This window comes from Lates calcarifer, linkage group LG4 (genome assembly GCF_001640805.2).
Source record: "Lates calcarifer isolate ASB-BC8 linkage group LG4, TLL_Latcal_v3, whole genome shotgun sequence".
Taxonomy (NCBI): Eukaryota; Metazoa; Chordata; class Actinopteri; family Centropomidae; genus Lates; species Lates calcarifer.
In genome coordinates this window covers 11,408,483-11,433,535 of record NC_066836.1, presented here as the reverse complement: position 1 = coordinate 11,433,535, position 25,053 = coordinate 11,408,483, and the positions used below count along the sequence as shown (strand labels likewise).

The 25,053-nt window shown below is 42.0% G+C and overlaps 3 protein-coding genes across 4 annotated transcripts in view; 1 reads left to right on the top strand and 2 right to left on the bottom strand.

Annotated features, from left to right (window-relative positions):
• Positions 1-3,911: 3,911 nt before the first annotated feature.
• Positions 3,912-9,598, top strand: LOC108883419 (insulin-like growth factor-binding protein 3). The gene is made up of 4 exons (XM_018676527.2): positions 3,912-4,453; positions 5,266-5,516; positions 6,327-6,446; positions 8,563-9,598. Exons 1-4 carry the CDS (start codon positions 4,063-4,065, stop codon positions 8,686-8,688), a joined length of 888 nt encoding a protein of 295 aa, XP_018532043.1. The 5' UTR covers positions 3,912-4,062; the 3' UTR covers positions 8,689-9,598.
• A 56-nt stretch (positions 9,599-9,654) lies between these two features.
• On the bottom strand, positions 9,655-11,888 carry LOC108883421 (insulin-like growth factor-binding protein 1). The gene is made up of 4 exons (XM_018676528.2): positions 11,446-11,888; positions 11,134-11,276; positions 10,819-10,947; positions 9,655-10,707 (listed from the first exon to the last, which is right to left on the bottom strand). The coding sequence occupies exons 1-4, from the start codon at positions 11,789-11,791 to the stop codon at positions 10,582-10,584; spliced, it is 744 nt and encodes a 247-aa protein (XP_018532044.1). The 5' UTR covers positions 11,792-11,888; the 3' UTR covers positions 9,655-10,581.
• A 4,672-nt stretch (positions 11,889-16,560) lies between these two features.
• Positions 16,561-25,053, bottom strand: part of LOC108883418 (adenylate cyclase type 1) — a 35,909-nt gene continuing 27,416 nt past the window's right edge. Inside the window, exons 9-20 of one of the 2 annotated variants that reach the window (XM_018676525.2) lie at positions 23,348-23,545; positions 23,144-23,241; positions 22,926-23,010; positions 22,197-22,286; positions 21,819-22,081; positions 20,852-20,978; positions 20,190-20,351; positions 19,951-20,097; positions 19,773-19,871; positions 19,541-19,655; positions 19,292-19,416; positions 16,561-18,665 (exon numbers count right to left, since the gene is read on the bottom strand). In XM_018676525.2, the coding sequence (XP_018532041.1) occupies positions 18,243-18,665; positions 19,292-19,416; positions 19,541-19,655; positions 19,773-19,871; positions 19,951-20,097; positions 20,190-20,351; positions 20,852-20,978; positions 21,819-22,081; positions 22,197-22,286; positions 22,926-23,010; positions 23,144-23,241; positions 23,348-23,545 (1,932 nt within the window). In that variant the 3' untranslated portion in view covers positions 16,561-18,242. The remainder of the gene's footprint in view (positions 18,666-19,291; positions 19,417-19,540; positions 19,656-19,772; positions 19,872-19,950; positions 20,098-20,189; positions 20,352-20,851; positions 20,979-21,818; positions 22,082-22,196; positions 22,287-22,925; positions 23,011-23,143; positions 23,242-23,347; positions 23,546-25,053) is intronic. The other variant, XM_018676526.2, reaches the window with a different exon arrangement.

Genomic DNA, 25,053 nt, shown 5'->3' with positions numbered 1-25,053 from the left:
TGTATTTACACCACTGTTGTGGATTTGAAAAATCCTCAGAGGAACAAAAAATTATATAATGAAGCATAAATGGAAAAAAGTGCTTTGTTCTCAGTTGGAAAATCCATGCTTAAAACCATGCTCTCCGTGTAATTCATTTTACTAACATTTTTATTACAAGGCCCAGTGACAGAGGGACTGAGTTAGAGTGAGAAAAAAGAGAAAAGATACATTTAGCAAATGAGGGAATGTGCATATATGTGTGAATACATGGATGAAAAGTCCTAATGTGTGCATACAAGACAGAGAAATACAGACATAGGAAGTGATACAGTCTAGAGGAGGGGGATTTGGGGCCCAAAGTGAGCGGCGCCACTCTCAGCCCACTTCCGAGCACTCTGCAATCTGTCAGGCGGAGTGCTGAGAGCTCCTCTCTCTCCGTCCTCCACTTCGCTCAGGCCTAATTACAGCCTTGGACTGCCTCGGGGGCCAAGCCTCCAGAAATGGGGACCATGACAGCTCCACGAACAGACCACTCCAAAAAAATAATTAACCGACCCTGGAATTAGATGAAAGGTGGCCTTTGCCCTTTTGGCTCTTTTTTTTCACCATTCAAACCACATCTAATAATCGGATAATTGTCAAAGCTCTGTATGGGTGCCAGTCAGAGCAGAATCAAAGGGAAGAGATGATCATATTAATCATAATAGAGACCTTTGCGTCGAATTCATCTGCGACAAGGGCCTGCCCTAAAAAGCTCTCAGACAGGGGCAATTATACGAGAGACGGTCATGAGACTATGGGGGCAAAAAGAATAACAGCGACCGTACCAGACTTGTCATGTGATCTGCGGCAGTCTCATTCCTAAATAGTCCCACCCCACCTCTTTTACTCCAACACACCTCCATACAGTATGGACCTACACACACACAGACACAGACACACGTGGACCCCCACTGCCATCCCAAATTCCAAGTAAGAATGGAAAAAGAGTTGGTTGGTGTTTAAGAGTGAGGGGCACACACACACACACACACACACACACACACACACATCCTGGGTTAACTTAGACATGCTTTGCAGACCTCCAGCTGATTAAACTATGTGCTTTTCAATCTGTGAGCTTTGGCCCTTGTTGTAGATTCTTGCACTGTTCCCCGTCACTACAGTAACACCATCCCCTGTATCTCTGCACTGCACTCAGACAAAATCACACTAATAGAGCCAGATGTAGGGGAGCTGCTAGAGGAAGCATTATAACATATGGCATACATCAAAAATGTACATCCAAGTAACAAAATGAATGCCAACACGGCATTCCAATCATACAGCAATAATATAAACTATGTCAAGTAATGTAAATCATTTTTCTCCCTGGCTCAGACTAATTCAAGTGAACATATACAATATGGAGTTGTTGTGATATAATGTTAAAAACAGGGCTAAAAATATAAGAATAAAAGTAGCATTGTGAAAATAACTGCTCACAGCTATTCAGAGCAATAACCCATGGGTTTAGAGAAAGTAAAGATGAAACTGAGAATATATGTGACATTCACGTGCAGGTATTCAACAGCTAGTTTATATCTAGCTAAGGGCTTCAGTGCAATAAGCTACAGCAAGCTACAGCCTGGCTGCTGGAACCACTGCAGGCCACTCTCTGAGCTTCTAGTGAGTTTATCTGATTTGTCCAAATCATCTTAAAACGGTGGAAAATTGCCCTGGATTAGGATTTGACAAGGAGTTGCGGTTGGCCAGTGTAGCCCTTTGACAGCGGGTTATGTTAAACACATGTACAGTAATATCCTGTGTGTGCAAAAGCACATTCTTCACACTCCCTCTTTATTGAGTGGCTGCTCTGCGGGACAACATTCCTTCAGTACATTACTCCCTGTCCCCGACGCTCTCCTCTGCTATGCTGAATATGCACAGGTGGCTCAGAGACCCCCTTCCAAAGAGCTCTGAGCAGGAGGAGAGGGAGGAAAATCAGCAGGCTTTTTTCAGCATATGAAACAAATGTTTGGCATTCCAGTGAGCACTGCTCTGCTGTAGACCTGTCTGTTAACAGGCGGCAGTACGCCAGGGCTTGTTGGCAACCGATTTGACTTGGGCTTCCAAGAAATTTCAAAAAAGCAGAGGAGGAACTGTACACCTCGCCTCTAGTGCTGTTATTCTTTTGAGGTATTTTGGACATTCTGTGCCGATGTATTCCCCTTGCTCATCTGTAACCAATTAATCGTGGGCCTAAAAATGCTACAGATGTAATTACTCAGGAATTTTCTCACTTACACGTGTGGTATGTGTCCTTATTTTAAGGTCTGCTTTGTAGCACTGACAAATGAACAGAACAGGCCCAACTATGTCACACATCCTAATCACAAGTTCAGAGACCGCTGCCTCACTGTATGTGTGAGGAACAGGTACACGAGATGCATTCTTTTGCATGACACAAAAACACTGAATACCATATGGGCAGGTCACCTTGAATTATGTTTGGCTGGTGATTTTCTCCTTGTTATGAACAACACTGACTGTATGGACTGACAACAGCAGATCTTGTGGCTGAAATATTGATGAATTTTAATCTGGCCAACATGAAATCTGTTGATTATGAAATAACACCAGCCCTTTAACAAGCATCAAGTCTACAAATGAGGCCATTTTGCGGCTATTTTGACGACGCAATGCCAAGATTTTAAAGAGATAAACTATATCCACATCATATAACCTGCATACAAGCAGAGGTAAGGGATATGTAGAACATCTAACAGTCAATGGATACTTAGTGCTATTACACACTAAAGTGTAAATCCATGTTATATAAATTGATGGAAGAAGCCAATTGTACACACAGGTTTTAAAAGAAAAACTACTGGAGATTGGAGTAGAATGATTACACACATTATAATAATATTGCTGAAAAAATGTGTATGCAGCATTTTTATATTCTTGATGGTCAGTATGGAGTTAATGTAATCAATTACACACACAACTGGGTTGTTTTATCTACAAAAATGCACCATAATAAATTCCATCATCATTTGTTTTCTATACAGAGTATTACTCTGCTAGGTACCCAAAAACAAGCTGCCAAATAAATGTGGTGGTATACAGGTATAAGTAGGCGTACGAGTACAACAGAATTGTACTTGAGTAAATGTTCTGTGTTACATTCCACCACTGGTTTTGTATTCATTCATACCTCATCTGTTGCTGCACGGTTATAGCTTATACTGTGTCAAAAGCTTGAAATAATCATCTTATGTATGGATTGGTCACAGTTTATGCGCTTAAACCAGAACCAGGTCATGCAGGGTCATGTGCAGCAGGCTCCTGGGTCTCATATCGGTAAATGCACACAGAGACATATTCAAACACATACTCATGTGAACACACGCAACCCGGGACAAAAACACACAAACATATAACAGATGATCCCATTTAAGCTCCTTAAGTTCACTACAAGTACCACCGTATCATTGAGAAATTGCAGACACACGCATACTGGCGCCCCCTGTGAATGGACCCGCGTATGGCAGATGCTCGGATCTACTGTGTGTGGGCTCTTCAAACTGAGACCTGATACATATTAAAAACATTTCTGTGGATATTTTTCATGGGTTGCATGATTATTCCCTAGAATGTATGTCTAGCAACTCGAGTTTCTGCATTACATAGCCTATTAAAGTGTATTCAGAAGATTCTGACCTCAACTAAATCACTCAGCTATGGTAAAAAAAAAAAAAAAAGAAAAAAAAAGAAAAAAAAGTTAAGTAAAAAAATATATTGGCCAATCGTTTTTTCTTAAATTTATGTAATTCAGTCTAAATCATAAAGATCGCTACCGGAAATTTATTCCACTGGTCTGCATATTGCTCCAGCTTATTGCTCTGATGGTTTTTAAAGGAATAACGGAGTCGAGGCAATTCATCAGTAGACCACAAGCTATTCGGGGGTGTGACTACAGTCACTGGGGTCTATATATTGAGATGTTTTGTCCAGTGGCTTTATGTGAATGAGAGAGAAGCTGCCCAGAGAAAAGTCACCACAGTGGGACGGTGCGCTTCCTCACTTTGACACCATATGCTCCTAGACGCCGCAATGGATTCCTGTTTTCGCGCACTTTGCATGACTTTTGTCCTGGCCTCGTTCACCCGGAGGTCAGGTGCGGTCGGACCGGTTGTCAGATGCGAGCCGTGTAACGTCGGAGCGCGGCTTTTGTGCAAACCTTTGCCCAAGGACTGCGCCGAGAAGGTCCGCGAGCCGGGCTGCGGCTGTTGCATGACTTGCGCGCTGAGCTTCGGCCAGCCGTGCGGCGTGTACACTGGTAGATGTGGCTCCGGACTGACTTGTCAGCATCAGCCCGGCGAGACGAAACCCCTGCAGGCTCTGCTGGAGGGACGGGGGATTTGTGCAAACGCTACTAACAAGAGACAAACCGTAAGACCAACACCTCCAGTCAATGAACTACCAGGTAAATGCTCTGCGTGCGCCTTCAATCCATATCCACACTTTTGAAAAACTCGCCATTGTTTATTAAGCTACAGGTTAGTCGTTATACCCTAACTTATAGTCGCTGGATACGCATAGTATTGTTCAATATCTGTGCTGATTTTTTTTAAATCACCCTCTTGAATATGCAAGCTTCTAGTTTCAAAGAAACATGTGTTGATAAGATCATTTTTATGTCAATTTGGCAAGATATCTCTAATGTGATGTTCAGTCAGTGCGTTGATTTACAACTGATGAGCAAATGACACACTAGACAGCCACAATCACTAACTGATGTCACTCATTAGATTTTCTTCATTTATGGGAAGAAGGGGTGAAGGCTGAGACAGGTTGAAGCTCATTTAAGAAAGATTTTTGATCCCTCCTTTTGACTTTTTATTGTGCAAAAAAGAGGTGCAGCCTAACATCAGGTCAAGGTGTGAGCACCTGAATCTCTCAGAATCTGAATTCCAGGTTAGGATGATTTGGAATCCTACTGTACAATTGTTTAGCTTGTGCCCCAAAAAGGGACTAAATGAATTCAAAGTTTAAGGTAGAAACACATTTGGAATGTGCCAGTGGTTTTATTGCATACTTCTGTTCATTTCCTGCCAAAACTGAAACATAGATATGATATCAGGAAATGCTTCCGAAAAGTGGAATATTCATGTCCCTCAAACAGATCTGTCTTAAAATATGTCTGAATCAACATGAAAAAGTACTCCCTTAAATGGAAGATTATATATCCTGGTGTACTGTTTTGTGAGTAAACACAAGTTGTTCTTCAAACTTCAGCAGAGAATATTGACACTCAGGACGAGGAGCGGAATTCCACCAGCTCCAGCCTTCAGATCTCATACAGCACCCACAGACCCACGGGCCCCCTGATATCTCCGCTTCATCCTTTTTTCCCCTCTACTAAGTCAGAAGTCCTGAGACGGGAGCAGCAGAAACGAACCCAAAGCTTTAAAATGGAGGAGCTCCCAGGACCACTCATCACAGACCAGCAAAACTTCTCTCTAGAGACCAAGCAGGAGCCTGAGTATGTAAGTACCACAACCAATATTTTTCTGTCTTCAGAGCACACTGGAGGAATGTTTTTCTCCTCTTTCCTCTGTGTTTTGGTGTTTTTCTCCCCCTGCGGGTGATGAAATGTTTTGGGTAGCGGTGCTGACGGTTGGCAGGCATCGTGAGCAGTAGAATGGCATGGCAGTGAGCGGGTACGATGGCCCTGCGGCTGACCTGGGTCAGGCGGTTGTTTGGCCACAAGGCGTCCGCGTGCCGGGTGTACTGAGAGCCAGCGAATGATGGATTGGCCTATGTGAGTGCCTGTTGGGAAGCCCTGCTGCTATTTTGATCTTCTCTTTGGACAGAGAAGTGAGCACACACTAGTAATGGGCTTTGACTGGCTGCTTTGATTAGTGACTGGAGTACTTGGACTTGAGTACAAGCCTTTTGGCTCCCTCTTTGAGCTCTTTGAATTCACTTTATCCCCCATCCTTTGTGTAAAGTGTAAGAGTTCTAAGCAGCTTTGGCAAACTGTTAAGCCCCTACAAGTCGGTCAGATGAATTCATCTCTCACTTACTTCTTACGTTACTTCTTTCATATTACAGCCACCATTGTTTAAGCATTACAGCAGAGCACAGTGTGATGCAGCGTGAGCCAGCTTTTGTAACATTTCTATTGACAAAACCATTAAATATATGTCAAAACAATGCTGCTGGAGGAAATTCCTTGTGCTAACAGCATCTCCTGCATTCAGAATTTGTTGAAGTGCTTTAAAGTTTGAGCTGAAAATAAGTATTCAAGTATTGGGGAAAGTGCAGTAACTCGTTATGTATTCCCTCTTCTGTAGGGTCCCTGTCGGAGAGAGATTGAGAGCATTCTCAGCAGCCTCAAGATTACAGACATTCTCAACCCCAGAGGTTTCCGCATACCAAACTGTGACAAGAAGGGCTTCTATAAGAAAAAACAGGTAAAACAACACATTCAAAAGGAGATAGCAATAATAATAGTCATTTGATACTGACTACAGGATAATTATAGATTCATGCTTCAGTTTCTTTAGAGGCTACACATTATTTAAAGGTGATATGTGTAAGTTTTTGCTATTGCTACATAGCCAGCGTTAGCATTAACAGCTGTTTATTTCCACCATCGTTATGTGAGGGCTAACTGGACACTACAAGTGACACACTATTGCAATAAGTGGTATTCTGAGATGGGATGAGCCAGGGCTTACTGCTTTAGCATGCTAACTTCAGTGGCGGAAAAGTTAACAAGAGTTAACACTGACATTGGTTTCTGTCACTGGAAACAGCTCGTGGTGAGTAAAGACATGAAGTTCTAATGCTGAATTTCTTCTAGCCTGGTAAGTAAACAGCTGTTAATGCTAATGTTGGCTATGCAGTGGTATTAAAAACATATATTTAGCACCTTTAAAGATCTACTCGATAAAAACCTTCAACTTGTTTACTACTTTGAAAAGCTGCAAAAAGGAAACCCACACTTCCTTTTTTGCAGGCTACATTAATAAAGATTCAATGCTGAAGTCTAGTGACTCAAACTTTAGGTCTCCTGCAGCCCAATTACACATTTGTAGCTGTCCTCCTGTATTCATTGGTAGTTATTAGAGCCTCATCATTGCACCACCACACCAGTGAGGTAGACCCTAGCCACTGACTCTGGAGACAGGAACCCACAGGGGCCAAACCCCAGTGGGGTTGACGGCTGGGACGATGGCCGTTTAACGGGAACCCTCCCAGGGAGACAGACGTCAAGGTGGCCACCAGCACCCGATGCGCTCGCCCCATAATTGCTGGACTTTTGAGAAGCAGGCACAGAAATAGAGCTGCAGCCATCCCCACGCTCACATGGTTCACCCACGATCGGGTTGTAATAAATGAGTGGTTCTGACGCATTCATATGGAGGCACTTAGGGCTCCCGCGCCACTGCATCACCGAGGCAACTTTTCTTATTACATAGCAGTCCCTCCTGCTTAATGGACGTGTTCTCTTTGACCTGCAATCATCTCATAACCAGCCTCACAACGCCAGGCTCATTGTCTTTGTTTATGTAGAATGAGCCTAGTGTACTGTGCTAAGCCCTCAGGCGCTAAAGGAGTGGCAGACATTTCATGTTGGTCAGTTTAATTTGGAACGTTTGCATGATTTTAAGCAAAAACATCTCTTATTACAGCTCTTAATAACAGTAAATGTCTTTTTAAAGGAAAAAAAAATCTACCCAGGCCAGATTTCATGCTGGAAGCAGATCTGCTTTTCTTAAGTAAATTGTGCTTAATTTTTTGATTAACGTTTTCCTACCATACAATTTGTGATACTTTTGCTTTGCAGCTGAAATTTTAAATCCCTTATGATACATTTCTATCCTAATAAAATAACACATAATGACCTTCTCCTTCCACAGACAGTGGTCTCACAGCAAGAGTCTTGCTGCAGCTCAGATCAGACTCTCGGTCAAACCCTGCTGAAATACTGAGCTAAATTTAAGGATGTCTTCCCTCCTGATCAGCTCTGACTCCTCTGTGGAGCAGCAGCACAGTTGCTGTAGCCCTTGAAATGAATGGCTGCATGTTTTACTAGAGTGGAGGTTGACCTTTAGTAAAATTGGCAGTAAAATAACAGCCCTTGGGTAGCTCCACAGACTCTGTAAGTCATTTGTAGTACCCATAATTTGGAGCTGTGGGGTATAATCAGCAACAGATGATTCGTACTGGCCACCAGCTTCTGAAAATAGATCTTGGTTCTCAGTTGTTCACAAACGGGACTAAGCAAATATTTTACCAGGTTTCTGTTTACCTTAAAGGTCTCTATATGTGTGTGTAACAGGAGGTAGACCATAAAAGCAGCTCAAAATACCACAGCGTGTTGGATAGCCAAGGCTGCGTCGACTCAGCACAATCTGACCATTAATGCCTCTTAACTATTGCTGTTCTACTTCATTGAGTAAAGTGGCTTGTTACCCATAATGCCGCATATTCAACAGGATTTACACATTTAGCAGCAGCCCACCTGCCCCCCTTCTATTTCTCCTCCCTCTCTTCACCTTCTCCTCTTCCTTCACTTTTCAGTGCCGTCCATCCAAAGGCAGAAAGCGTGGCTTCTGTTGGTGTGTGGACAAATACGGGCAACCTCTGCCAGGTTTCGATGGGAAGGAGCGAGGAGACGCCCAGTACTACAACTCCGAGAGCCAATAAGAACGGAGCAGGACGGAGGGAGGGAGGGTGGGAGTGAGAGCAAAAAGAATTGTAAACAAATGGAGACACTGAGGATATTGGGAGAGAGGTCAAGAGATGGCTCGACCGATATGTGGATGTTTGCTATTTCTATCTGTTGCCTGTGGGACCTTTTTTCTGAGGCATGAGCAAGGGGAACAGAGGAAGAGTACCAGGAGGAAAAAAAAAAACAAAAAGTCCTCCATGTGGCAGATACAGTCTGTACTTTTCTGCGTCGGGAAGGATTCTTTATAAGCTGTTTGTCTCTGACCCGACCTGGACGGCTTCTGGGAAGAGGATACACTTGATCTCAGAGGCCCTACTCTGATCATAAGACACAGAGACATTTGTACTCGCCACAAACGTTGATGAGAACGCTCTTCATTTTAACGCACAATTACGTGGCATTGCACATGTGTACATGATGTGTAATCATAATTTGTATGCTTGTGATTTCTTATAAAGACATTGTGTGTTGTCATGACAACCATAAAGTCTATGTATGTCTGAATACGTCTCAGAGTAAGCATGCAGTGCCTCGCCATGAATTCCTTTTCAATGAATTCCACTTTTTTTGCCGTTGCTTCCTGCTCCTCGGGGAGTTGGATGGGACTGTGCAGCTCAAACACTACAGTGCATATGAATTTGTACTCAGACCACAGAAAGAAAAGAGGGACATTTTCTGTTATCTGTTACCGTGGTTGTTACTGTTTTGTTGTCACATCGCATAAGCTGAATTTTTGGGATAAAGGCCACAAACCGTTATCTCTGATCTCTGTGTAGCCAGTGATTATTTTCATCACTTGCCTTGGTTTAAGTAAATATGCTGTTTGCATGTACAATGCAACCCTCATAGGTCTATTTTTACTTAATAAAGGCAGTATAAAATGATCCAGGTATTGCATTTTCCTTTACTTTTTTGTGAAAAAAAACCACATTAAAACATGATGCCATCATGATGAAATAATTTAATACTTAATTGGATGCACATCCACAGAATTAGTAGACTACATACAATGTTTCAACAAAACCAATAATGGAATAGCAGCATTCCTGGCAAATAGCATTCCCAAACAATTTGGCTCACTGCATGTGACCTCAAGAACAAACAAAAGCATAAACACAAATGAATCATAATAAATACTGAAATAGAAGCTGAAATAGGTCAAAAAATAAAAAGACCACAGTGACCCCTCTGGACAAATAGGAAAGGTGAGAGATATGTAGCTGAGAAGAGCCCTCTGCTAAACCTGTGGACCTGCAGAGACTAGTAGAGGTAGACAAATGCAGAAGAACCCATCCCTAACCTCATGGTGGCTTGGATGAGCCCTGATATGTTTGTGCTTGGCCACTGTGCACATACTTGCGGCACTTTAAGTATTTCCCCCAATAACCATTGAGGAAACGCCAATGGAGATACATTCAGACAATGTCAACATGTTGAATGAATGAACGGCTGTGTTGTTTCGTGCCATGCACAGCTCCAGTTTTGAATGAATTAAGAGGGGAAAAAAAACCTGATCCTGAAGACTCTGAAATGGGCTTGGCATAGCTGTGGACCTGTGGTTTTGAGCAATGGAGTTATTTAGTCAGAAACACAAATGTATACAGTGTTGCCCTATTTACAATTGAAAAAAAAAATAGGCAAACATATAAAAAATCTAAAAACGACAAATGGTTAATGCCAGGAAGAATATACAAGTAGTGAATAAATAAGTCTTGATACATACATCATGTAAATAAAATGAATAAGTGTGTTTGTAAAAGGAAGTCAGTTCAGTTCAAGAAACATGTTTGCTTGTATCTGTGTGTGTTTATATGCATCTGGTGTGTGGGTGTGTAAGTGTGTTTCTGATTGATAACACTGCCTGTCCCTCAGTGTGTGACTTCTTGATGACACTCTGAATCACTGAGCAGGTCACTGGATCCTGGGATCCTCTTCCCATTCCAGGAAGAGACACACCAGCAGCGAGCAGGCGGTCCGACCAGAGATGACTCACACTGAGGGAGGAACAGAGATCCGGCATGAATAAATCACCCGGGCAGCTTCAGAGGAAGTCTCTTTCAAACAGGTGGAACTAATTTTATTTTACAGAATTCTAAAATTCTCACCTGCTTCGCTTTGTAGAAACCGTGTTTGTCACAGTTGGGGAGGTAGAAAGTTGTGAACTTCTCTCCTAGTTTCTGCTGAGAGCTGGCTATTATGTCCAGTGCACTGTGCAGCTCAATGTGACAAGGTCCCTGTGCAAAAAAACAAAACAAAACATTTTTTTAAAGAGAAACAGTGAGAACTACACCCAAACATGACATTATATAAATCCCAGTTATCCCTCTAGAACCACAGTCACTCAAAACCAAGTGCTCCCTCTTGTGGAAGGAAGGTATATTTGTTTGAATCATCTTCATGAGGCCATGTCTTTTCCTCACCTCATGTGCCAGTTTGTTGCGGATGGCGTTGACCTTGGCCTTGATGCTCTCCTGGCCCTCAGCATGTTCTTGGTGGTCAAAGGGAAGGTTGAGACCCAGCAGGTAGTGCAGGGAGTCGTGGTCTGGGACTCCTTCGGTTTCCACTGTGCAAGTAAAACAAATGTTTGAGAACACTATTTTTTTTAACCCAGGTGTTTGAAATGTATCCTGTTTTGTAAGGTTTCCTGTGTTGCAAGTGTAGCATTTTACAACCGTGAGAGTAGGAAATATTAACAGTGAAAACACATTTGAACCTTGAAAAGCTTAGATTACCTTGGCCCAGGTCCTCGGTGCAGACCCCCTGTCCCCTGGTCAAAGCATGGAGAGGTCTGGCCTCGCCGGGTCTGGCGGTGCAGCGGAGACCCTCGCCGCAGTGGGCTGTGTGAATTCCGCATGAAGCCCCTCTCTCCAGAGCACATGCCATGCAGCAGCCGCAACCGGGCTCCCTCAGCACCTGCTTGCAGTCTGCCGGGATGGCGGGACAGCTGTTCAGTTTCTCCTCTGAGCAGGGGGCGCAACGGATGGGCTCCGGTCCCACCACTGGTGACGACCTCACTGAGGCTAAGACGGCCAGAGCCACTCCTGCCACAAATGTCAGCTTCTCATACAATCCGGGCATCTCCAGTCTTCAGATAAATAAGTTCTTCCTTTTGGACTTGCTTCAGCAGACTGCTCTGTGTGACTGTAGTTTTCCTCGTAAAGTATTTCTCAAAACCTGGAGTATTTATGTGGAGATCTGGCCTCCAGGGAAGTTAATGATTGACACGCCGACCATAGAGTATAAAATATTTTTGACAAAGCCGCTGTAAACGGTGGATGACCCCACATGATGTGCGTAGATCCAGGTTCACAAGGTCTGTTGTCAATATTGACTTTGGAACATAAAGTGATTATACGTCAAAACAACCCTGTTTTTGGATGACCAAATTACTGATCTTTACTTTGTCTTTACTTTTGAGGTTATGAAAGCAATCACATGAATACTGCTGTTTGAAGAAATGTATCAATACAGCAGTGAATAATAAGTAACACACACAATAAGGAATACTAGATAATCCAAGGAGTTACAGGCCACAAGATAGTGACTGGTGATTAGAGAAACTGTACCGTTGTCAAACACTTGCTAAGTAATGCTCACTGAGATTGTGCTTTGACACTAAAAGCCTATTTGTCCCTCGAGTCTCTTTGGTGAAGGTTCCTCTTATCAGGCAGACAGATAAACAAGATCATTTGCCTTTAACATTGCATAACCCTAGCATTATGGATTGCTCTGCTACAACCACAACATGTTTGTCTGAAGAAAAGACGGTAGTAACTGGTTGTTTCCTTGGTGTAGTAACTATCTATGGAAAATGCTAAACACCTCAGCATGCTCTACATGTGATATGCACAACAACACTACACATGCTGTGGACTGTATATGACCCCTGGATTTGCATTTTGAAACATTTTTGTTTGTTTTTAAACAGAGAAATCCTGGTATCCCCAGCATGTGTAGAAGGATGAGATGACAGAGATCAATTTAGCTGTGACAGTATTACTTAATGTGCTGGATAAGGGTGAGGATTTGGGCTTACCACACAATGACAAATAATAAAATTACATGGGCTGTATATATACTGCACATGTATTTGATGAGAGGGTTATAACTGTTATGTTTTTGGCCTTAATCAAAACTATTTAGGAGTACCTACAGAAAAAGAGACTCAGTGATAGAGTGTGGGCTATACTGTTTGTAAATGAGCAGTGGTGGAATGTAACTAAGTACATACTCAAGCACAGTACTCCCAGTACTCTACTTGACTACTTGCATTTCTTCTCCTACTTAATAAAAAATATTGTACTTGCTCATAACATGCTGCATTGTTATAAACTAAACAAATCAATAAACAAAATCACAAAAAGAGTTAATCTACCTTATCATTTTATATACACATACTGTAAAGGTAAAATAATTCAGTGATGTAATGCACTGTATAACATAATAACACATCACATCAGCCATCTTTCTGCATGAGTACTTTTAGTTTTTATAGTTAAATACATTTTTTGTAAGTACAGCTGTATTTTTACTTAGGTACATTTTTTGATACAGAACTTGATATTTTTCATATTGTTGTATTCCTACTTTTACTCATGTAAATAATATGGATACTTCTTCAACCTCTGAAGAAATAAAACAGCTCTATATAAAGAAAAAAATATTAAGTAACTATTTGATTCAAGTGCATTTGGAGTTTGCTCTGTAAAGTGGTATAAAGACAAGCATGAGTAATTTCTCCCAAAATAGGTTTAACATTTTCACCTCTCAAAAACTCTAAAGACTTTTCCCCCTTTTAGTAGTTAAAATAAATGTTATTTAAATAAAGACATCATCTGTCTGCCAACATATTAAATACTAAAGACATGTTGCTCCCAGCAAAGATAACCTCTTCCCCGTTGCTCTGTCAAAGTTAAATACACCAAGCAGCTACATGTTTGGGCTCGCAGAGAGAGCTTTGGCCTCTCATACAGCATTTTACACAGGCATTTAAAAATCAAAGAACACTGACTTGGGAAGACGTAAATAGTTTCAGACTGAAGCTGACAAGAGCAGCCCCAGGCCCATTTTGGTTGATGTTTCCATTATTACCAACTGAGTAAAGGGAGTATACATGTGCTGTATGTCTGATAAATGCGGAGGTTACCATGAGGTTAGCAAATGGCACACTTTTAATATAATATAATGATCAATATTACACAAAACTTAACTACAACTACACATTGCCCATGGACATTACTCTCTGGCAGTGTCAGTCCTTTAATATGCCATGTTTATTGTTCTACATTCAGTGCTCACTAACAGGGTCAACGCTCTTGTGTGTGTGTGTGATGTTTCACGTTCACCTCCTGAGGCCTGTGATGGTGGGTGTTACTCAACCACTAGTTGGTGTGCCGTTGCTTCTTCAATGTTGACCATCAGGTGCACCAGCCACTGAGGAAACAGCTCTTCCTTTGACATTTTTTTCTGGACATTTGGGAGAAAATAAGAAAAAAAATACATTATAATCCATAGATTTTATAGGTTAAATCATTTTAAAATTAATACTCACATCCAGTGACTCCTTGGGACATTTCCTGTTTGTCCTCTGCTGCACTGATGGTTTACGTGGTGTGTGTTTTTGCAGTCTGATCTTGGAGACCTGAAAAACAATACATCATCACATCTTTCTCATCCGAGTTGTGTATTCTCAAATATTTAACTTGAGCATAAAATGTAACAAAAATGCTCACCTTTTTTCTCATCTCCAAAATACTGGACCACTTGTTTTTTCCTAACTTCGGCCACTTCTGTGGTGTAGCTTTAACACTTAAATCCACTGCATGTGTGCCCTCATTTGACACTGAGAAATTCTCCACTTCTCCCTGCTGATTGTCAGAAGATTGCATTTGAAGAAAACTCTCTCGGCTGAAGGAACGAGACTGTCTCCCGGGTCTCATAACCCTCAGCACAGCATCATCTTCTTCTTCTTCACTCTCATCTTCTGCCATTACCTCCTCTGTCTCCATACCTACTTGAATTTGAAAATCCTGCTCTCCTTCTCCTGTTTTGCTCCCTTTGAATCCATTTTCTAGCTCTGACTCCTCCTGAATGGGCTCCAGGTGCGTCCTCTGTTCCATCATTTGAAAGACAACAACACGACACGTCCATTTAATGATGAATTTTCACATTTTGAATTGTGATTTACTTTATGTAAAAAGATAACCTTTACTTGAGCCAAAAAACAAAAACAAACAAACAGTGGATTAAAGCTTACTTTTTGCTGCTGAATGTCCATTTAGCTGGATGACTGAGATTTCCTGATGTAAAGATCCTGCAGTTTCAGGGTCTCATCAGCCGAAACAGGTGTGGAAGCTTAATTACAGCCAGATGACAGCTGGTCATGTTTTAGACACATGTAGTGTATCCTGACCTAAAGGATCTATAATATCAAATCTCTGTGTTGTAATAAATATCAATTTAAAAGCTGTTTTTAAAATGGTAACAATTGATTTTAAAGGGACCTTCCTACTACCTACTGATGAAATTCACTTGTATATATTTTATCATGTTGTCATCCAGGGTTTTTGAGGTGTCACCCACTGTATTATCTTTATGGAAGTGTGATACAAAATCATTGAGGTACCCCTTTAAGGGTCTATAATTTCTTCTTCTAAAAAATACCTGGAAAGAACTATGTAAACTGGCACCAATTAAAGAAAAAATAGAGGAGGTGTTTGTTTGCTACATATCCAATACTGGTAAATTAGTTTAAATAAACTGGTACAACCTATTGTGCCCAGCAGGTCAGGTGAAGAAAAAAATATGAAATTTGTCATATATGAAAAACAAATAAGTGAATACTGAATGAATATTTGGGTTTAAATTCCAACAATTAGTCATAAATTCATCACAACTAACAAAATTCACAGAACTGTTTTGTGAACTTTATCTCTGTTTTCCCTAAAAGTTGCACCAAATTCTGTCATTCTTTGAAGCACACCCCTAAATTACAGCTTTATCAAAAATTTCAATTGTTTTCTATGTTGTTAAAATGTACCCTAATGTGATGTAAGTAGTGCCATGACCTCATTTACTCATCATGACCTCTTTTAGCTCTCATGACACCAGTGGGAGTGTTGTTTGTGAACATCATTTACCTTGGATTCCCTTCATTGCTTAATGTTAACTTTAGTTTGGAGTCAGGGGGGTTGTACCGTGACGGTGATAACAACAGCTGTACTTTCTGTAAAAGACAGAACCCCTTCGGGATACATCAACATTACAGTGCACTGCAGAAAACCAGAATTTGTTGTGTTTTATTCCAAAGCAAAAATGACTCCAGTATTGTACTGTCCTGAAAATGGCTGAGCCAGCGATTTGTTGACCTGACTGTTACACTTCGTGAACCCCAGACAAACTCTGCACCAGTGCCGGGAAAACACTCTTGGCCCCTGCTCTGTGTTTATGACATGTTGACGTTCATCTGGCTACGGGGCTGTGGAAGTACATCGATTGGCATAATAAACCTGTCATTTTCTGCCATATTTTTGCTGTGTAGAGAGAAAGCTGTTATTTTAAGAGCCATAAACTAAGGTGTGAGAAATGAAATTTTATAGAGTGGAACAAACAGGGAAAACTACCCATAAAAAGTTATATTTGTTACTCACTGATCACTTGCTGCACGGTGTAAATACTGTGTCTCAGGTTGGAAAATCTCACATTGCTCATCTTTAAAAATCAACAAAAAGATCCTTATTCACTCTTTCAGCCACAATCCTCCACAAAACTCCCGTACACTACTTGTTTTGTATGTTGGTAGCCAAAAATGTTTACACTTTTATTGACATTCAGCCATACTCTTATGATATTTTATACACCAATATTGTCTTTATTACAAAATATTCAATAACCCAACTTTACACTGTACAAGATACAACATAGTTTACAGCTTTTGGCTATTTACAAAAAGTATGATCTGCATATCAAAGTGAATATATCTAAAAAGGCAGGTTGCAATCACTGTAAGCTTATTGAGTAAGGCAAAAAACTTGAAACATGATGTATTTACACTTTTGCAGATCAAGTATAAGTTTCATACGTTGATAAAGATGATATCTGAAGATATCTGTGCCTCACTTTTCTGAGACTGTATCTGAGAGACGAGCTAAAGCTTATAGGTTCTGAGGAAAACTCAAAATGTAGCTCAAATATAGCGAAAAAAAAAAGCTGGGGGTGCAGTGACATGCGCCTGAAAGATGACGGTGGAGGCGGGACACTGTGCCGAGGAAAATATCGTGGATCGTTTGTGGAGGCCGCAAGTAAAGGACTAGGCTGTGCATTTGTAGAGGCTGTGTGCTTATTGTATGTGCTTAAGTTGTGAATGTGCTCTGTGCGCCTTCCTTGACTCCTTTGGGGTGTCTACATGTATGTTCGCGCATACATAGATGTGTATTGGTCCTCTTTGTGATGCATTTGTCATTAATACTTTGTGACTGGTCCAGTTTTGGCATTAACACATCCAACATCTTTAGGTTTACACACCTCCCACTGTTACTTTCATTGACCTTTACAGCCTAATTAGAATCAAAGTCACCACCATCTGTGTGTATTCTTAAAACGTGCCACAATATATTAAACCATTGTGAGTTAGGGCAATGTAAGAACATCAGATAACCTTATTTTATCTTTCTAGGGTTAAAAAAGACACTTTAAGTCTACTGATGACGCCTGAAAGAGAAACATGCTCAACCAACTGCCACATCTTTTCTCTTCTCCTGTATGGTGAGGCAATATAAGCGATAAAACCTAAAGACCTACAGAAAGCTCAATACTTTGGTTTTCTTTCAACAGGAGATACTATGGCTGTCAACTCTTAAAAAGTCATGCACTATTAACTGTAAATATGTCTCAGAAAAAGCCTATTTTTCACCCAGTGAGCTCCGAGTATAAAAAAAAAGTATTTTGTGCTGTTTCATTACAATTCAGAATTAAACCACACATGCATACACACACTCAAAAGTACACGCATGCATGCTTACATACACCAAAAAAGAAACAACACCATTTTTACACTGTAAATAATGCAATGTATCCTTGGCATATTCAGAAAGACAGTGCAAAAGCAATAGCATGATCAGTCTTTTTCTGGATATCAACGCACATATCCCCTTGCACATGGAATATGTAGTACATATAAAATGAAGATGCACATTATACCTGGATCTGAGGGAACCCAGGAACACCACAAATCTAATTATCTGGTATAGAGATGTTAATGGAGGATTTGAGATTCCGGGTAGTTTTCTTGTTCACTTCACGTTTGTCTTCCAAGAGTGGGGAGCAGTTAAAAATCCCTAAAAACGAGTATGATTGTCTGTTTCACCATGTCATTTCTCCAGAAATTCACATCCTGAATTAGCGTATTCTGGGTTTTGCCAGTAGCTCAGGATTTATGGGAAATACCTGGACAGCCCTGTCTTCTCTAGGCCTCCCAACCAGGCCTTTCTTTCCTTTTTTTCCAGCTAGGCTTATAGTCCTGTCTTCTCTCCTACACTGCTACATCTGCAACAGCTGCTACAGCCTCTATCTCAGTCTCTGTCACCTCTATGTCCTCCTCCTCGTCCTCCTCACCCACGGCGGGCACGCAGGACGAGGGCAGGCACGTTGCTTGGCTGTTGCTGCTGTTGGCAGCATTCATCTGAATGTTGCTGCCCATGCTGGCGTGAGCGGTCAGGCTGGCGGCGGAGGACACGCTGCCCAGATTGGTCGGGACGCTCGTCTTCCCGCAGGAGTGGATCCGCCGTGCCAAGCTGGCCGAACGCACCACCGAAGAAGTGGTCACCGTGCCCACACCCTGAACCTTCCCTTCCAGAAAGTAGGTCAGCATCTCACCTTTGCCCTTAACGCTGACTTTGCCGCGGCACACCAGGTCATAGTTGGTATTCAGTAGGCGATAGACCTCTTCGGTCACCTGAATATTAGAGATGGGGAAATATAGATAAGTGGCTCCAACACTCTGAGCTTTACAGGTGATGTTAGGTGCATTTCTAACTTTTAGAGCCAGGCTAGATGATTCCTCTTGCTTCTGCTTTTTATGCCAAGTCAGGCTAACTAGGTCCTGACTCTAGCTCTGCATTTAATAATTTCTGTTTTTAGTAAGAAAGTAAGTGTATTTCCCAAAACTGTAACTTTAATTGTGATATCCTGTGGACATTTATTGCACTTGAAATACTCATATTACTGAACTCGTGAAAATGAGTGTCCTGGTTATTTTTTGAGCTACTGCCTCCTGGAGGCACAAAACAAAAATCTTAAAATGTGGATGTGCAATATTTTGAGCTCAAATTGTTTGTGTTTGTTCAGTCAGTCTGGTAGGAATTATGCAGTTACACGTTTTACACCTGAAAAAGAACTTTCAATTTTAGGCCCTATTATTGCACTTTGTAGCATGTTTGTTTTGACTTCTGTGTTTTTATGATTTCATCTCTACACCAGTAGTTTTGATGTTTTTTTTTTTTGTTCTGTTCTGTGAACCAATCTTCCCTTATGATAAACTTACTTTTGGATCAATATTGTAATATATTGTGCTCTGGGTACCTGTATCTTTCCAGGTACTCCAGTGCTGTCCATCCGGCTGGCCACATTGACCGTGTTCCCCCAGATGTCATACTGAGGTCGGCGTGCCCCAATCACACCCGCAACCACTGGACCGACATTGATACCTGTGCAAGAAGTAGAAATGTTAAACAAATACAAGACTGTGTCAGACTGAGGTTTCTGTCACACTGTCACATTTTGATTTAATATTGTAATTTTGGAGAGAGTTTAACACAAGATTCAACATACCCACTCTCAGGACAAACTCATTGTAAGACTGATAGTTGATTTCATCCAAAACATCAAACATCTCAATGGCGTAGTCTGCTATTGTGCTAAGATGGTCGTAAACAGATTTTTTGGCCTAAAGAGAGAAAGCACATTGAGGAGTTAGTATCTGTTCTCTTTGTCATAATGTAGAACGCCCACTTACTCAAGAGCAAAACGGAAACACACACTGAAACGCAAAATGACATCCCACCTTGGTACCGATGGTGGGTACGAGACCCACAGCTGCCATGTATGTACTGCCGATGGTTTTGATCTTCTCTATGTCTTTGTAGCACTCCTTATCCATGAGCTGCAAGACATGACATTTAAATGACTACACAAGGCTACAATGCAGACCAGAATCAAGAAGAAGAAAAGCGGCATTTTACCTCATCAAAGTCAGCAATGATCTCATTCAGGAGTCGGAGGCACTCCACTCCCATGTTGTTCCCGTCCAGCTCGATGTAGAAATCGTTGAAGTTCGGGATGGAGGCAAACAGGACGCCTACCTGTGCGTAGGACTGATAGTACAGATCCTAATAGGAAAAAGAAAGTATAGCGATATAAATAAAGTCCGCTGATGTTTTCTAATGTTTGTCATGTTTTTGTTTTCTGCCTTTTTATCTACCTGTTTGTCTGTCTGTCTGCCTGCCTGTCTATTAGCGAGGCTCACCATGTTCCTGGGGTTGGACATTAGGAAGTGCTGAGCCACGTGCGCGGGCAGAAGGTTGAAGAGGATTCTCCTGTTGTCCAGCTTGACTTTTTCCATGCCATCTCTCTCCTCCTCTGCCTGAAAGCATATACCACACACACACACACACACACAAATATAAATATACAGATACAGCAATGAGGACTGTAGCTTGTTCCACATTTTCACCACACGGGGTCAGTAAAAAACCTCACGAGCCTTACATGGTATGTGTCATAGCTGGATTTTCAACAAAACATTACACTACTAATGCTGCTGGTTAAAGGGTTAAACAGCTTAAAATTCAGCTTTTGCTTCAACACCTCAGTCCCACTATGCAAAATAGTCATTTTTAACACTTCTGCTGCCAAATGAAACCAAGCAAAAACAAACTTCTTACCCTCTTTTTTTGCCAAAGAACAGACAGCTGGCAGCCTATAAATACAAATTCTCCATACACCCAACAGCTTACATATATCAGAGCTGTAATGGCAGCATTCTATTAAAACCTACATTGTGTTAATGAAATTTAAGCCTCTCTGCCTCCGCAGCCCCTCTCACACACACGGACACGTAGAGACACACAACCACATCCTGACCTGCACAGCCCATAGGAAGTCCAGGCGTAGTTTGAGGTCAAGTTGCCTGGAGTGGAGGGCCAGGGCACTAACAAAGAGCAGCAGAGACAGGATGGGCTCGTAGCCCCGGATGTGGAAGGACCCCCCACTGTGGAAGAGACCAACACACAAGTCAGCACTGGAACCGGACCACACAGAAGACTACATGGTCCGGGTTGGATGGACCCCCCACAGTGTCGAGAGCAATGGTGAGCAAAATGTTACTTGTAAAATTATGAAAACAATGATTTTTATTAAAGGACCAACATGAAAACAAACTGTTAAATTAAATTAAACTTATGAATTAAAGCTTAAATGTCAGATCATTTACTGATGAATATACCTATACAAAATGAAACAAGTTTTTCAAAAGAGATCTTTTATCTTAATAACATGAGCAAATTCAATGTAATAATTTTTCAGGGACACATCTATGATCAGGGCTCCAATGAAATTGGCCAGGCCCGTCGGTACTGGGTTGAAACAGCTAACGCACTCCCATCATCCAGCCCACATTGTCCTTTCAGGCTTCTGATTTGGAACTAATGAGCACATGTGCTGCTTCAAAGGGTGGAAAATGAAAGAGTATGTAGGCTGAAGACAAGCAAAAGACTCTACACACACACACATCTGAGCACATGTACTGTAAACGCTCTTCTAAACTCTTGGTTATCTGCTCTTCCTGTGCATCAAACAAATACAAAACTGTTTCTTGACATTCACAGTCAATCACTGCCTCCAGTACTTGAATGATGCACAATCATGACTGGATCACAGGGCTCTCACTTTAAGCTCTGATGGGATATGTGTAGGTGTGTATGTGTGTGTGTTGCTATCATGTAACTTCTGGAAATGACAGAAATGAAAAGTGCCAACAAGTCCAAGAGTTTTTTATAAGCATGTGTGTGTGTGTCTGGCGTTCATGGTCATGTTGTGCCGTGAACCTCACCCTGTGGTCTTGCGAAAGCCGCTGAGCTCCAAGACGGTGACGTACAGCACCCCCAGGAGGAGCATTAGCGCCATCTTTGGCAGCCAGGAGACCCGGAGGAAAAGTGCCAGGGTGAGGGTGCCCACCACGCAGGAGAGAAAGGCATAGCGGGCGCCATCGCAAGGCAGCTCCGCCATGGTGCGGTTGGTGCCACTGTCCACGTCGATGATGACGATGGAGCTGTTGGTGTTGGCACTACCCCACAACCACGGCATACAGCCCACCTGTCCAGAGACAAACAGGAAAATACATGGGTGTAAAAATGATAGGATATGAAAGAAGGAATAGTTGGCCAGTAAGGTGGCTGGTGACATTTTTACTGTTGCCTTTCCCACTTACCACACAGGCCTGGGCCACAGCGTAGATTAAGAGCACTATGAGAATACAGAGAGCAGTGCGTATCTGAATGGTCAGGCACCCTGGAAAACACTGAGAGACAAAAACAAGGAAAATATCAATGAAGGCGACAGACAGCATGATATTATACATTATATGATGCTGTTAAAAAACATATTCATATTATACATACTATATATGTGCATACAAGGCAAGATTACCATAGGACAATGTGTTAATACCTGTAAGAACAGTACAAAGAAAAAAGGCTTGAAATCTAACAGTGATGTGTAGACAGAGATTGGGGTCGCATGAGGTATATAAGGTCAGTAAAGAGCAGAGATAGAAAGAGAGGGAGAGCATGAGCCTATAAAAGCTACATAGCGTAAAAGACTTTCAAACTCGTGGTCAGGAGCTTTGACGACGAACATCAGCCTCAACAAAAGCTGAAATTAATAGACTGGCCATCGGAGTTTAAATACAATATGGGGGCTTAGAAAGTAATCTTGAAGTCAGTCAGTGTCGAATTGTTATTACAAGGCTTTGAAAAATATATTTGAATATTTCCCTTTGGTCAGCAAAAAGAGAAATGAAGAAAGCTAAACTTGCCAGCTCTGTTAAAAACCAAATCAGAGAAGAAGGATCTGTCAGTGGTAAAAGTTGATGCAGGAATAAAGAGTGAATGAGAGAAGAAAGAAGGTAAGATAAGGATAAGAAAGCATCTTCATTTACCTGTACTCTAGTGATATGCAGGTACATGATACAAGCTACTAGGAAACAGATGCAGAAGACGAGAAGGACTAGTATCACTGTGCCCCTGAGTGGAAAAAAAGTAGAGAGGAAGATGGCGGGATTAGTTAGAAAGTCAAGGATCTGAGTGACTGAAAGAGTCAATTAAAGCGGTAAATGGAGAGAGAAGAAGGGACAGCAATAGAATCTGTTGTACGTACTGTGGTATGATGAGAAGATAGACAAGGCCAAACAAGGCAGCTAGGATCAGAGAGAGTACCACAGCGCTGGTGAAGTACTCATCAGGAACCTGGTGGTACTGCGTGATGCCAGAGACCAGATAAGAGTGAGTAACACAACAGCGTTCATTCACGAGGATTCATCCAGAACATTTTCACTGTGCAGATACAGCATGTGTCCCTCACCCTCTGCTCGCGCTCAGAGCACTTATACATGAGTGTGAGGACGTTGAGGTCTGCCGTGTCCGACTCGGTCTGGCGGGCCTCGATCAGCCGACCGATGTAGCGGTTGACCCGGGTTCTGGGGCTGCTCTGGATCACGTTAGCCTGGTTGGTGTTGGAACGGTTCCTCAGCTTCTGCGGAGCCGTCCGCATGGCCCTCCGCTGGTGGGATGAAGGAGAGATTTTTCACTGAGAACAAGGAACTTGGAAAAACAAAAGTGTGATAAATAGGCTGCAATGCAGCGCCTTGTTTTCTCTGCACCACTGGAGTATTATCATATTAGGAACAAGGGTGAATAAGAGTCAACAATAAACATGGGCAGCTGATTATACTTTCAAATTAGGACACTGCCTTCACACTTAACTTCATTACTGAATGCACCCCGCTGTGTCTAAGTGTCTCCGGCAGCCAAAGTGAGCAGCTTTGCAAAACACTGGGCATTGGAGCAAAGCCAGAGAGTTAACATGGCAGTATGGATGTCTGCGTGTATACAGCATGAGTGTGTGATTGTGTGTGTATGTGTGTGTGTGTGTAGTGTGGGTACATGTAAGTGAGCGTGCTGGATGAGTTGTGTGGCTCAGTGGCACAGTAGGCGGCAAAGGGTGAGCAAGGATCACCAGAGTGTTCATGAGTTCATGACATGACGGGAACATGTGCAGCTCACTGACTCCCCTGATTTCTTTCTTTTCTTTCCTTACTTCCATCCCTTATTTCTGTCCTCCCCTGCCCCGTTTATTCTTCCATACTTCCTGTTGTCTCTTCCTGCTTCAGTAGTGTTCTTCCCTTCTTCTGTCTTTCCTTCCCCATCTCTAATTATCGTTCCTTCTTTCAGTCCATTCTTTTGTTTTTTCCTTACTCCCTTACTTCCTTCACTGTGTCTGTATATTAATCTTTTCTTCCTCCCTTCTTTCCCTCCTTTTCTCCATATATTCTTTCTCACTTAATTTTTACTTCCTTTTTTCTCCATACCTCCTTCTGTGCCTCTATATATTTCTCCTCAATTCCTTCTTTCATGCCATGCTTCTGTAAATTCTTCTTTACTTCCTTTCCTACTGCCACCACTCTTTCTTATATGTTCTTCCTTATTTCCATCCCTGCTTCTATTTCTCCTCACCCCCGTCTTCACTTCCTTGCTGAGTCTTTTCTTCCTCACTTTCTCCCCTGTTTCAGTTTCTTCTTCCCTCCCTCCATCTAATCTTTCCGTTTTCTTTCTCTCCCTGTTTGCCTCCCACACATTCCCGTTCTGTGTTATTTATAAGGCCGCGACGCAGTGGCCTGCAGATACAGACTTCTCCCTACTTTCTATATTGTGCTCAACGTAGCACATGACACATCATGCAGACATGTCTGCTGCACCAAAAAATCCTATTCATCCGTCCCCTGTCCCTCGTATCGCTCCCGGGTTGTGCCTTGAATGCATATGTCATTTCACACAGTTGAAGAGTGTGTGCTCTGAATGTGAGATTGCCATTCAGTAGAAGGTCTACATATGACTTAACCTGTCACCCCTCTTCTTCTTTTTCCATTTGTCTGTTTTATACTAATCTGCCCTCTGTCTATGCCTGTGAGGATGTTGTCATTACTGGAAATGCAGCTATAAGGGGAAACACAAACATGTGGTGTTGGGGGGGGGGGGGGGGGTCTACTGGATGCAACAACTGAGGGACAT

What these genes read in the sequence shown, in the direction of transcription:
- LOC108883419 (XM_018676527.2), top strand. Translation starts at nt 4,063, where the DNA reads ATGCTCCTAGACGCCGCAATGGATTCCTGTTTTCGCGCACTTTGCATG. An exon ending in TCCAGTCAATGAACTACCAG is followed by an intron (nt 4,454 to 5,265) that starts GTAAATGCTCTG and finishes TTCAAACTTCAG; the next exon opens with CAGAGAATATTGACACTCAG. An exon ending in CCAAGCAGGAGCCTGAGTAT is followed by an intron (nt 5,517 to 6,326) that starts GTAAGTACCACA and finishes CCTCTTCTGTAG; the next exon opens with GGTCCCTGTCGGAGAGAGAT.
- LOC108883421 (XM_018676528.2), bottom strand. Translation starts at nt 11,791, where the DNA reads ATGCCCGGATTGTATGAGAAGCTGACATTTGTGGCAGGAGTGGCTCTG. An exon ending in CACCGAGGACCTGGGCCAAG is followed by an intron (nt 11,277 to 11,445) that starts GTAATCTAAGCT and finishes TTACTTGCACAG; the next exon opens with TGGAAACCGAAGGAGTCCCA. An exon ending in GTTTCTACAAAGCGAAGCAG is followed by an intron (nt 10,708 to 10,818) that starts GTGAGAATTTTA and finishes TTCCTCCCTCAG; the next exon opens with TGTGAGTCATCTCTGGTCGG.